General features: G+C 40.8%; 1 protein-coding gene across 1 annotated transcript in view; it reads left to right on the forward strand.

The window, feature by feature from the left end:
* Positions 1-4013: 4013 nt before the first annotated feature.
* ASB15 (ankyrin repeat and SOCS box containing 15) overlaps positions 4014-13834 on the forward strand; it is a 35108-nt gene continuing 25287 nt past the window's right edge. Inside the window, exons 1-2 of the mRNA XM_073331705.1 lie at positions 4014-4023; positions 12258-12393. Coding sequence (XP_073187806.1) covers positions 4014-4023; positions 12258-12393 — 146 coding nt within the window. The remainder of the gene's footprint in view (positions 4024-12257; positions 12394-13834) is intronic.

The following is a 13834-nucleotide window of genomic DNA, read 5'->3' on the forward strand; positions in this document are numbered from 1 at the left end:
TGGTTCTGTAAGCGGCCGCTCCGCTGTGTCCCTGCCACCAGTCACTGGGGCCCTACGGAAGTGCTTCTAGTACTGTGTTTCCAGGGCTGTCAGCGGCGGACGCTCAAAGGAGGGCTCTTCCCTTGGGATGCTCCTTGACGTGTGCCACTGGAGTCTGGGGCTGTCCATAATTTATATAACACACTTTGGGTGATTTTCAAGACTCACCCTTTGTAACACTGAAACAAACATGGAAAATTATGGAACCCCCTCGAATGCAATACATAATTTTTGGTGAACACCAGAACTGCCTTCCAAGCTAGGGTAACCATATGTCCCAATTTTATAGGGACAGTCCTGATTTTGGGGTCTTTTTCTTATGTAGGCTCCTATTAACCCCCCCTCCCGTCCCAATTTTTCACATTTGCTGTCTGATCACCCTATTCCAAGCTCTCTCTGTTGTGATGACTGAATATGTCGGGCCAGTTCTTGGTCCCAATAAAGTCAAAGAGGGTTTTTCCACTGACTTCTGTGAGATCCGAGCCAAGCTCTTAGGACCTGATCCAAAAGCCTTTGCAACCAATGGGTGGTTTTCTTTTACTTGGATAAGGCCTTGAGGGTGATAGGGTTGTGTGTTTATGGCAGGTGCATTCTCTGTGCAAGATGGGACATTAATAACATTTTATGTCTCTGAAAAGTGTTTTATATGTTTTTTGGAAGCACTTAGTGATACCTACAGTTTGATAGTTATCATATTAGCTAATGAATCAAAGCATTATTTACATACATTTGGAATACATCAAAATGCACTGCTGAGAACATGGAAAAGAATTGTTTAAGATTTGGGGTCCAGAATGACACTGCAGGGATCCCTGCTTCAATTATTTTGATGTAAATAGTGTTGGTAACAAGTTCAAATCAGTTATTTCTGGATTAGATATCTTGATACTGGGCCCAAAACAGCCTCCCTAGATCTGAAAACGATCCTATATGGGTATTTTTGTGCAGGACTGAGCTATGCCACTATAAATTTGTTTACTAAGGACAGACGGAGAAAAACAGCTAACTTTGCTTCCTCACTTAACTAACTCACTACTCACTTTATCCATTCATTATGCGTCACTCTATTTTTCATAGTATATCTGAATATAATTTTGCAGTGCTGCCCAACTACATGAAAGCTGGCCTAGCTTCTACATGGGAGCTGTTTAAGAAACTTCAACATGGAAACACTGGGAATGTCTCATGTTTTAGCTGCTTCTATGAACTTCTCTATAATGCTACTGTAGGTAAGGTGGAAATTCATATGTTCGGCCACATTCCTGACTTTCTGACTCATTTTGCACAATAGTCATCCAGCATTAACGGAACAAATTGATTTTTACATTACAGGACTGTAAATACATAAAGTCTAGCAAGTGAGTAAAGTACTTGCAATAATCATCTACCAGTACTTTAAAAAGCCTCTAGATTATAATTTATCTGTTGTCTCAATAATGAGTTATCTGTGTTGACTATCTTATACATTCTCAATGCACAATAAATTAACACCATCATAAGGAGGCCTGAGCATAGCCTTTCTGTTGTGAATTGACCCCAAGATGTAAATTCTTACAAACTATCTCAATTTATCCATATTTGCCAATGCAGGACTCTGGCTGAGATTCTGATTTCACTTATACTGGTATTAAATCCAATGAAATTAAATTAACTTTAATGAAATTACTGCTGATTTAAACCATTGTGAAATCAGACTCAGACCCCAGGTGTGTACATAAACTGCAAAACCGGATGTAGTTTTTCAATTTAAAAGAGAAAAAAGTCTGCATTATCCTTGTATTATGCATATGTACTAGTGCTGGTCATGGGGTTATGGTTATGTGACAAGAAGGGAATTAGTGGATTCAGGGGTCAGCAACAATAAGAACATGTCTGTGTTCTCAAATGAGAATTTTTTTTCCCTTACTATCAGCTTGTTCTAAGCCCACTGTAGGGAAGGTTCTCTGCACTAGACCTGTCCATCATACTGAATGGTGTCTCTGGAACCTCACCACACTTGGTCAAGTAACATGGGCAAGGTATGTCACTGTGAACAAAATTTATTATTATTAGTTTATGTATGTTGCAGTAGTGCCCAGAGTCCCTGTTTAGAATGGGGACCCCATTGTTCTTTATACCGTACAAACACATATGAAGACGGGGCAATGGAGCTATGACAATTTGTCTCACCCTCATTTTACAATCTAATAAAATTCATTTGATTAGAGTGGTTAAAGGAAAGGCAGAGATACGGTCCTTAGCCTGTGGTCTAATCTGGGATGAATTTAGTTTAGTCACTTGTGCCTCAATAACTATAGCTGGATACATGGATAATAAAATAACCAGGATTTAACTCAATCTGCATCTGAGCTGTGTTTTTGTAGGTAAATAAATTAAGTGGAGAAAAAATCCAGTTTGCCACTCACCCTGTGGCTGTGGTTTAACTTGCTAGATACTAATATCCTTGATGGCATTACTCAGAGCTTCTTGGTCAGACTTGTCAGCATTGACTATGATGCTGTGTCTCCAGCTTCTGTTTTAAAATGGAAATTATTAAAAGACTAGGATTGGCTATCATGGAATCTGTAAATCTTGGCATCACATCAGGCTCACCATGTCTACAAAAGTTTGAATAAATGAGAGATTGGGAGCTATTTTGTGGCACATAGCGATGTGACAAGATCTGTCACTGTAGAAGACTAAATATTTGTACAACAGCTAAACCTTTCTTGGTTTTATTTCTTTTTAACTATATGTATATATGTTAGTAAATTTTGTTAATACAGCTAGTGCGTCTAAATTGGCAGATCATTTATTTTCTTAACAAGAGCTGTTTGAACCAATCAAGCACAGATAATCTTATTATACCAGTCAGACCTCATGTTACTTTTGATGAGATTCTAGAGAAGTCGTGCATAATACTTTCCTGTGGGGTGGAGTCTGCTTATGTTACAGTTGTACGAGGTCAGACCTTAATTTAACTCCCAACTGCGTATTTAATTTTAGAAAAAGCACAAGACACACCACCGTGCAGGGTACTATTCCTGTCTGTTCAAAATACAGGCCCCAGAGTAACAATGACAAGATGATGGATTGAAAAGGTGAGAATATGATATGTTTTATCTGTATCTTGCCAATTAGCCTAATGGTGAAGTAGATTAAAACTGTGAATAATGTGTAACTGAGTGAATCCAGTTTTAAACTGCTATTAATTCCTGTATTGCTGTGAATAACCTCTTCAGGCTGGGATACCTAAAGGCCTTCCAGTTATAGAGAACAAAGTTAGGACTGCTTAGTTTATTTCAAAAATGTGAAATCAGATTAGTACGTCTCATTCGCATGCACTAAACATCTGCCTGATATGCTTAATAGAAATAAATCCTTGACACATCTGTTTCTAAGCAAAGACTCAGTTTCCATGATTTGTGAGTATTTCAAATCTTTTGGACTGAAAGAGAGTGGCTTAAAGTGGAACAAATTCTTTTCTATGAAAAATGATCCTTCCGGTTTAGAATGCATAAAAGCTCAAAAATTTAAAAATCTACAGTAATCAGTAGTTTCTTGGGAACTTGTTTTTTCAGGATAAAATAAAAACAAAACAATTTGGTCTATTAAAAAAATCTGGAAAATATTCTTGATCTTATGAGACCACTGTGTCCGTGCCTGAACAGTAGAATTTTCTCGAAAAAGCAACTGTCTCATCTAGCAATGAGCTTGGTCTGAAAAATGGAGAACAAATTTTCCATGGGTGAAGGAAAGGGAATTTGCCACTGCATCTTTTAACGGCCTCTTTGCTACTTTATGTACAAGTGTATCAGACAAAATATGCTTTTCGTGTGGCCTAATGTACCAGTGTTCTGGCATATTCCATTGTGATCCTAGTGAAACGTTCACATTTCATCAGATCGTCATTACCTCAACACAGCATCGGACCAGCAGTGATATAGCAAGTCAAGCACCCAAAGCATTTATAAACCTCCATCAATGTCCACCATATGCACTTTGGTGAGTTATTTACTTTATCGTACTTGTTCTACCATGTCACAGCTCTTAGCCACTGTATTAGCTTTTTCCCTTTTATTATTAATTATCATCATTGCAATCTCATACAGGATAAGTGGTAATGTTTAGAAAGACACTCTGGAGAAAATATATACCAAAACCACCACTTACCTGACCCCACATCGGCTGAGTCTGTGCTCCAGCAGAGTTCTGTGGTGACTGTGACCTAGTGAATTCTGAGAAATCACAGCAGAAGAGGAGTCTATTGTCCAAGCAGGTATTGACCTTGTGGGTCTAGAAAGAAAAAAATTATAATTTTATAATAATTTTAAGTGCCCGCTTAGCTTTTCTTTTAGTGCTGAAGTGGGGTTGGGCATGCATCGTATTTTTCTGAAGTGAATGGAATTTATGGTATGTTTTATTAAATTATTTGTATTTCTACAATGTGTGAAGATCCTGATCCTGCCAGGTAGTGAATGGTCTCAGTTCCCTTTGGAGTCAATGGGACTTGAGAGTATTCAGTACCTTGCGGGATTGAGCCCTACATGAACATCTACCCTATGTAAATTGTACCAAACCACTGATGGGGCCCTGTTCAAGGCACTTGCTATCTGTGGGCCTGATCCAAAGCCCACTGACATCAATGGTAGTTTTTCCATTAACTTCCGTGGGCTTTGATTCAGTCTCTAAAGGTATAAGGGAATAGAAATGGTCAGGAATTTTTTGAGCAAATGTTTTTTGTGAGAAAATGCCAATTAATCAAAACAAACTTTTCAAGGTAATGTTTCAGTTTTGACAAAACTGGATGGTCCAGGATGGAATTTCTGTATGTGTAAGGGGGGAGGAAGAGAGATCAAGAGACCCCCTCCACCAGCATCACCACCACAAGAACAGCCATTAGCCAAGGTCACTCACCTGGGGCGTAGGAAACCCAAGTCCTTGTTCCAAATTAGGCAGAGTAGTGGGTATAAGAGCCTGTTCATACAGATTTGATATAGCTAGGTTGCTTCATAGGCAGGTGGATATTCAGAAGTTTCCTGAAGGAGAAGGGAGGGCACTTGACATACATGAAGCCTATCCATCCATGGTGGAGTCTAGTCAAAGTGTAGGGAAAAGTGTGAAGGAAGGCACAACGTTTTATATTGCAGCCTAGTGTACATATAGCACCACTGAACTGTTCTCACTGGAAGCCGGAACTGATGAACACCATTCATTTTCTCATATTAAAGCTATAGAAACACCAGTGCTAAATAACTACATGGCTTCATTGTGAAAATTCCAAGTGAACTTGCTCTAAAAACTTCTCACTTTTTAGCTGTGTGTGTAGTGGGGATAAGTTAGAGTTGTGTGTTTTGGGATATACTCTATAAATTACTGGTTCATTACTTTTAAAGAGTCCCTACCCCCACTGCTTGCAAGGTATAGCTGTTCTTTACATCACAGTGTACATTTATTGGTTTCTTTGTATCTAGTTAACACATTTCAATGAGGCAAAAGGGATTTTTGTAGATGCCATTGAAAGTATAGAAGTAAATGTAAAGATGAGGAGGAAAATAAACCCAGGAGAGAACTTCAAATCAAGGATTCTCTTACATGCCAGCCAAGTGTACTTCCAACAGGATGGGATGAAAGGCAGAAGTTTAGTCTTAACTTTGAATGTTCTTGCTTTTGTGGATTTAAGTCAGGCTGCCAACTTTTAATGCTATTTGAAAATTTTTATGTGATTTAATCTATAATGCATTTACCTTGAGGTGCTCGTCCACATATTGACATATTTATGGATTCCTTAATAAGAGCCTGGGGAAGAGATTTGGAAAATACACTGTCAGTCACTTTACTTTGAAGGATTGAAAAATCCTTTGTAGTATCCTCTTTTGAAGTTCAACATTGAATTTCTTCCTCTTTTGCCTAACAAAGCCTGGACAATGTCAGAAAAAATATTTGTCTACCTTTTTCTTTTGTGCAGGATCAAACACCAAAGGCTTTGATAAACCTTTTTGCATTATGAGGAGTTTCACAACTTCTCTGGAATTCTTCTGTTATTAACAGTATGGAAGTGTTTATATTGCATTAGATCCTTCCAAGAATCTTGGTCAAAATCCTCGATCTTTACAGTCATCCTTGTTTGCACAGGGAATGAGCCTAGGACTTCAGGATTTGACTGCTTGAACAGAAATGTTACAAACAGTACCTTTTGCTCCTGGTTAAGCCTGTGCAATGGTGTGAAGGGTCTTGGAACATGATTCTGTACCCTGATGACCAGTTCATCAGATATTCAGCTGGTGTGTGAAATCTTTTTTTGAATAACTATGTTGAAGCCTGGCTCTGAGACACAAAAGCAGGGGGAGGAGACGCCATTAGAATATTTCTGTCTATTATGAGCTACATAAAGTCTGCTGAGCAGAAAAAAAAAAGATTTATGTGTCCACAAAAGCTATTTTTTATTTTTGGAAGTTATTGCTGTCAGAGCTGGCAGTCAAAGCAAAAGATGTGTATGTTTACCTTTAAAGGCAATGGGGCTGTGGTGGTGTTTTCACTTGCCTTCCGAGAGCCCACCCTCATGGGTGACGGCGCTGGCCAAGAGCCTTAGGTCTGAGCATTGGGAGAGGTGTGAATTCATGCTCTGTGCTAGCCTGATAGTATTGCAAAAGCCTGAAATTGGAGTCCTGCAATGATACTTTTAGCTTCTGAGTTATCTTGGCTCTGTGCCATGATTGATCCGGTTTTGTTTTCTCGGGTCTATCACAATATGATAAATAGTAAAGCATTTAGGTATGGGATTGTACCACTTGTGTATGATGTTTTAAAATCAATTTTTAGCTAAGTGCTACAATGCAAAACATCCGGTTCACAGAAGTCAGGTTAGCACTTCATGTGGGAAGAACTGCTTTAAAAAGTGACCGACAAATCATTCTGACAAAATTCCAGCAGCATTAGCAATATGCTGGATGTCCCCCATGGCCATTCTAGGAGAGGTAGTCAACATAATGCTCATTTAATTCGATGGATTAATATTTGTGTAGCACTGACAAAAGTAAGGCACTGTGAGAGTGCTAATTGGTAGGAGTGGTAGTTTAAGTTCCACAACTTCTGCTCCCTCTCAGCTAGGTCCCACTAATACAAAGACCAAACGTGCCCTAAGCTGTTGATGTCACATCAGTCACAGAAACCTTGATGGAACACAGAGCTGGCCTTCAGAGAGTTAGGTAGGTACATTTATTTGGTACAGTTTTATTTTGCAAAGTATTTAATATTTACATTTTGTTCCTTTTAAGATAAAAATGCCACATTTTAAACTTTGCAAAACTGCAGAATATAGTAAAAAGTGAATTTACCTGACTCCCTGCAGAAGGACAATTTTGCAATTGTTATTTACTGACAAGATTTATTATTTGATTTGATATCACTAGCAAAATGCAGGCTAAGGGATCAGAGTGAGAGCTGGAGCAGTGCCAGCACTAGACAGAAGCAGACTAAGCAATTGCGTAAAAGCCCAAGCATCTCAAGGGGACCCCTATTAATAATTAGTATGTGTTGTGGGGGAGGGGAGGGTCCAAAATATTCCTACTGAGGGCCCCTAATGGGCTGAGCTGGAAAGCCAGGTGGGGTGAATTCAAACTTGTGACTATAGTTAAAAGGTGCAGTATATCCCATTATTCATCCACGGAGACAGCCGACTGCCCACTTCCCCCCGCACCACCCCCAAACACACACACTTTGGTAACAGTCACTAAGAGCCTAACCCTGAGAGGTGTTGAACACTGCACTCACTTGTGTAAAGGCATTGTGAATGTCTAGACCCTCTCAGGACTGCAAAAGTAAGGGGAGCCCCAGATCTTCCACCTGCCCTGGGCAGGGGGCTGGGGTGCCCAAGAGCAGCCCCTGGCCCATGTTCCTGCCCTCTGGGCTCCCTGGGCAGCTTCTGGCCTGGGAAGGGGGACTCAGGAGGAAGAGGAGGAGCAGGGGGTGGGGGCCTTATGGCAAGGGGCAGGTAAGGTCCACCTCTCCCCTCCCCACCCCTTCCACTGGGAAGAGGCTGGCACCGGCCCTGAGCCTGAGGCAGGTGCAGAGCAGCGCCACAAGGAACCTGGGACAAATGCCGTCCTGGAGTCATTCAGCCCGGTGCTGGGACTTGTACTCTGCATTTTGGGAGTGTCCTGCCCAATTTGAGACAAGTGGTCACCCTCCCCTCCCTCACAATGGTTTTGCTCACAGTTCCATAGCATGAAATGGAGGTGTGACCCAACCACTTTTAAGCAGTAGTCCCATATTAAATCAGTTTGGTGGCTGCCACAGTGTCACTCCTGCCACATGGTTACAATGCCACTCACTGAAATTTGCCCCAGCTGCCCCTCCTTACGGGGCAGCTGCACCAAATTTCAGTGAGTGGGATAGTGGCCTGGCACACAGGGTCACAACATCACTGAAATGTGGCCTGGCCAACCCTCTGTCCAGATGGAAGGGTGGCCAAGTCAAATGGTGCCATCACCTGGCACACAGGGAGTCTTTTCCTGTACGGCAGATTGCAGCTGAGTCCGCCAAGAGCTAACCTCTTGCAGGACCAACTCGTGCACTATGTGGGTAAAAGAGAGGAAAGGCTTCCCAGTTGAGGGAGACGCACCTTGTAAGAGGAAGGGCAATGAACGAGTGGGGACTGGAGTGGAGTCGCTACTGTGAGTGGTGGAGACCGAAAGGAGCATCCCCTCTTTTTCCCCAGTGCATCTTGTGCATGTTGTGGGACCAGTGCATCTTGTGTCTATTAATGATACAAGATCATTCTGATGTTCTTCTGCACAATAGGGTCTTGTATAGTTCATAAATATTATATCTTATGCACAAGGACTAAACAAACTGGTGCTTAAATTTAGTCAAATACTGTTACATGAATCATTATGTCAAATTATTCACTGTGAATAATTTATTGGAATGAATTTAGATCCCTTTTGTGTTTGTGAATTATTCACAAATTGGTCATTACTTTTACAATTTTTATTTGTTTTTGGCAATTGTCATGAATAGCTAATTAAAACAAATTTTGGGTTATAGATATTCCTGATTTGGTCACACTGAGTGTTTGCTATTCACTATTCATGCAGTAGGACTGGCCATATAAGTCACACATTCCCTGACTGGATGACCTAAACTTTCTAAACAGGAGTCTCTTTTTATTGTTCACAAATTTTCATGAATATTTATTTGTAACTGACAAATCTATTGAATGAATAATAAAAAGAGCTTTTCCAAATGACATCCCATTTCAGATAGTGCTGGCAGGGTTTTCTTTCCGTCATTTTTGCAAATAAAAAATTACTTACCCAAATTTTCATGAATTATCAGAAAAAAGTGCTTGTGATCACTAGTTTTTATTCTCAAGAATAGTCGCAAAATATTTATATGATTTATTTGCCCATCTCTAATCATAGGGCCAAATTCTGATACCTTTGCTCACACAGAATAGTACTTTACTCCACAAGCAGTCCCATTTATTTAAATGCAGTTACTCTTAGGGGTTGTCTACATGACTAGCCAAGGTGCGAATCTACAGCTCACCAGCTTGCTGCACAATAAAATCCCATGTTACTGCTGGGGGAATTCTGCACCACTGCGTGCATGGATAATTAATGAGCTGCGCATATTTTTAATTTTTTGCACAGAAAAAACCTTCTGCCGGTAGGTTGCTGCAGTTCTGCCTTTTGCCTTCCAGAGGGCACTGTGGCACTAGAACAGAGCAGCAGGTCCCAGCCAGCTAGGGAAGAGAAAGAGCCTGCCTACTTCACCGCACCTGTCAGGCCAGGTCAGGAGACAGGGGATATGGGGAGACAGACAGTGTGGGGCTGCTGGGGGATCAGACAGTGGCTCATAAGGGCTAGTGTGGGAGGACAGACTGGGGCAGGGGATGAATGAGAGTGGAGGCACAGGGCCACATGGGGACGGGGGAAGGGGTGCAGGGCCACATAGGGACAGGGAGATAGCTGAGTGGGGGCACAGTGATACATGGGGGAAGAGGGTGCAGGGCCACACAGGGACAGAAGGGTGGCTGAGTGGGGAACAGAGACACATGGGGAGGGGGTGTAGACCACATGGGGAGGGAGGAGTGGGTGTCTGAGTGGGAGTGGAATAACACATGTGGACGTGGATGCAAGAACACATGGGAGTGCAGGGACACGTGGGTATAGGGGCAGATGTGCCTGACTGAATGGGAGAGGCTAGGGGTCAGCCAGGGTCTGCATGGGGGAAGCTCCCAAGTAATCTCTCCTAGCCCCGCCCGAAAACCTGTTCCATACTTTTCCCACCCATACCCAACAACCATCCAAGTTCACACTTAGGTTCCTTCCCAGCTATAATTTCCCTCTCCCTCAGTCCTCCATTACCCCTGACTGCCCCAAGCCTTCGCACTTCTTCTGAGGGGTGCGGGAAATATGGTTCTATTTTGTAGTTTAAATGAATTATTACTCAGAGTTCTGTATAAATATGCCTAGTAAGGAATCTACTTGTCAAAAAAAATTCCTAAATCTTTTTTGTCTGTATTGTAACAGACATATTTGCTGACAGGTATTTTGAAATAAATGACCAAAAATCATTGAAACTTGTGTGATTATATTGTGTTATTTTGACAAAATATGCAGAAGTTGAAAATGTGCACAGAATTTACAAATGTAGAATTATGTACAAAAATAACTGAATTCAAAAATAAAACAATGTACAACTTTAGAGCCTATAACTCCACTCAGTCCTATTTCTTGTTCAGCCAAACACTCAGACAAAGAAGTTTGTTTACATTTGCAGGAGATAATGCTGCCTACTTGTTCACAATGTCACCTGTAAGTGAGAAAAGGCATTCTCATTGCACTGTTGTAGCCAGCATCGCAAGATATTTACATGCCAGATGTGCTAAAGATTCCTACGTCCCTTCATGCTTCAACTACCATTCCAGAGGACATGTATCCATGCTGATTATGGGTTCTGCTCGATAACAATTTAAAGCAGTGCGGACCGATGCATGTTCACTTTCATTATCTGAGTCATATGCCACCAGCAGAAGGTTGATTTTCTTTTTTGGTAGTTTGGGTTCTGTAGTTTCTGCATCGGAATGTTGCTCTTTCAAGACTTCTGAAAGCATGCTCTGCACCTCATCCTTCTCAGATTTGAGAAGGCACTTCCAATTCTTAAACCTTGGGTTGAGTGTTGTAGCTATCTTTAGAAATGTCACATTGGTACCTTCTTTGAGTTTTGTCAGATCTGCAGCAAAAGTGTTCTTAAAATGAACAACATGTGCTGACTCATCATCTGAGACTACTGTAACATGAAATATATGGGAGAATGTGAATGAAATAGAGCTGGAGACATACAATTTTCCCCCAAGCAGTTCAGTCACAAATTTAATTAACACATTTTTTTTTAAACGAGTGTCATCAGCATGGAAGCATGTCCTCTGGAATGGTAGCCAAAGCATGAAGGGGCATATGAATGTTTAGCATATCTGGTATGTAAATACCTTGCAATGCCGGCTACAAAAGTCCATGCAAATGCCTATTCTCACTTTCTGGTGACATTTTAAATAAGAAGTGGGCAGCATTATCTCCTGTAAATGTAAACAAACTTGTTTGTCTTAGTGATTGGCTGAACAAGAAGTAGTACTGAGTGGTCTTGTAGGCTCTGAAGTTCTGTATTTTTTTGTGTTTGAGTGCAGTTACCAAAGAAAAAAAAATCTACATTTGTAAGCTGCACTTTCACGATAAAGAGATTACACTACAGTACTTGTATGAAGTGAATTGAAAAATACTGTTTCTTGTGTCATTTTTACAGTGCAAATATTTGTAATAAAAATAATATAAAGTGAGCAGCATACACTTTGTATTCTGTGTTGTAATTGAAATCAATATTTGAAAATGTAGAAAAACATCCAAATATTTAATATATTTGAATTCGTATTCTATTGTTTAAGAATGCGATTAACACTGTGATTAATTGCAGTTAATTTTTTGAGTTAATCGCTTGAGTTAACTGCAATTAATTGACAGCCCTAATTTAAACTGAAAACAAAGGGGCTTAACTATGATGTAGTAGTGTCTACATAGGGTGTTACTGTGCTGCAAGCTGATGCACTCAAATTCTGGACTGCTACATAGTGACTTGCCATGAATAAAAGCCCTCAGAGTGAAGGACCATTCACCATGAATAAGAGTGGCAGAATCTGGCCCCTAACAGTATATTTTTCGATTTTTTTTTCTTGACAGCAGCTCAACTTTCATATAAGATGATGGATGGAAATGAGGACTCTGTCGAAGACCATCTCACTGCTTATGCAATTCAGCTTAGTATTCAAGAATCAATTGAAGCCAGTCAACCAACATCTTCCCATTACCATGAAAGGTACTTTAGTAAGTCAGAAAGCACATACATGTGATGAGAATATAACAAATTCTTTCAGTGTTCTGGACAGTTGAAATTAATTTTTTTTTTTATGTTATCCTAGCATTTTAATTTTAGTTTAGCTATTTGTGTTTGTGTTTACAGCCAGGCACTCTATGAAGACATGACTGAATACAGCAAACCAAAATATAACTGTCTTCATTAGTTACATGCTAGTAAATAATCCTCTCTTTGAAGAAAATGGATGATGTACTCTCTGGGTATGTGTGACGGGTTGCCCCCACCCTCCGGGATGCCACCTGATGTTCTGGGGTACCACTAATCCCTCCTGTTCCATTCTGGGCTCCCTTACACTGTGCTGCTGAGTCAGGCCCTCAAGCAGCACACACAGAGGTAGGGACACACCCAGCTGCAGAAAGACACAGACACTGAAATAAGCACTGCATGGGTAGGCATCAGCTAGGGAATTGCCCAGTACTCAAGTGCACACCCCCACTGAATTGTAATTCCAAAATTGTATTGTCTTATGCTGCATAGAGGATAATACAGCGTAAGCTCATGAAATCCACCCCCTCCCTCAATGTGGAGGAAGATATGCACAGCTCCCCCCCCCATTCCCAGTTGTGAATTCCGCAAACTGGTTTTAGAGACAACAAAAACAAGTTTGTTGACTACAAAGGATAGATTTTAAGTGATTATAGGGGATAGCAAACAGATCAAGCAGATTACCCAGCAAATAAAACAAAAATGCAATATAAGCTTAAGATACTAAAAAAACTGGTTACAAGTAGTAGTTTCTCACCCTAAATGTTGTTTTAGGTAGAATGCAGAGGTTCTTGCGGGCAAGCTGCTCTTGCTTGCAGCTTAAAACTCCAGGTATTTCTTTCACAGGCCAGACACCTTCTCAGCCTGGGCTCAGTCCTTCTCCCTGCCTCTCCCTTTGTCTTTGTTTCTTAGATGTTCACAGTAGTCATCCTGGGCAGGGATTCAGTGAAGAACGAACACTGATTATGTCCGTCCCTTGCCTTAAATAGGTTTTACATATGGCGGGAATCCTTTGTTTTCCAGTGTGGTTCCCTCCACCCCACCCTGCAGTGGAAAAATACTGGTATTCTATCATGGAGTCCAGTACGATGATCACATGACCCTGCAGTGTTGAAGCAGCCATGATTCAAAGGCCGTTTGTAGCATCTCAGGAAGGTGGGAGATTAGCATCTTCAAAGACCTGTATTTCTCCCTAATGGTCCATTGACTTGTCCCCAGCTAGCCAGCCAGACTGATTGCATTCTGTCTGGTGGGCATTCCCTGGTTGCAAATACTTTTATAGTACAGATGTATAGTCAATATTCCTAACTTTAGATACAAAAATGATACATGCATACAAATAGGATAATCATATTCAGCAAATCATAACCTTTCCAATGATCTCTTTCCTTATCTT

The sequence above is a fragment of the Lepidochelys kempii genome, chromosome 1 (genome assembly GCF_965140265.1).
Source record: "Lepidochelys kempii isolate rLepKem1 chromosome 1, rLepKem1.hap2, whole genome shotgun sequence".
NCBI lineage: Eukaryota > Metazoa > Chordata > Testudines > Cheloniidae > Lepidochelys > Lepidochelys kempii.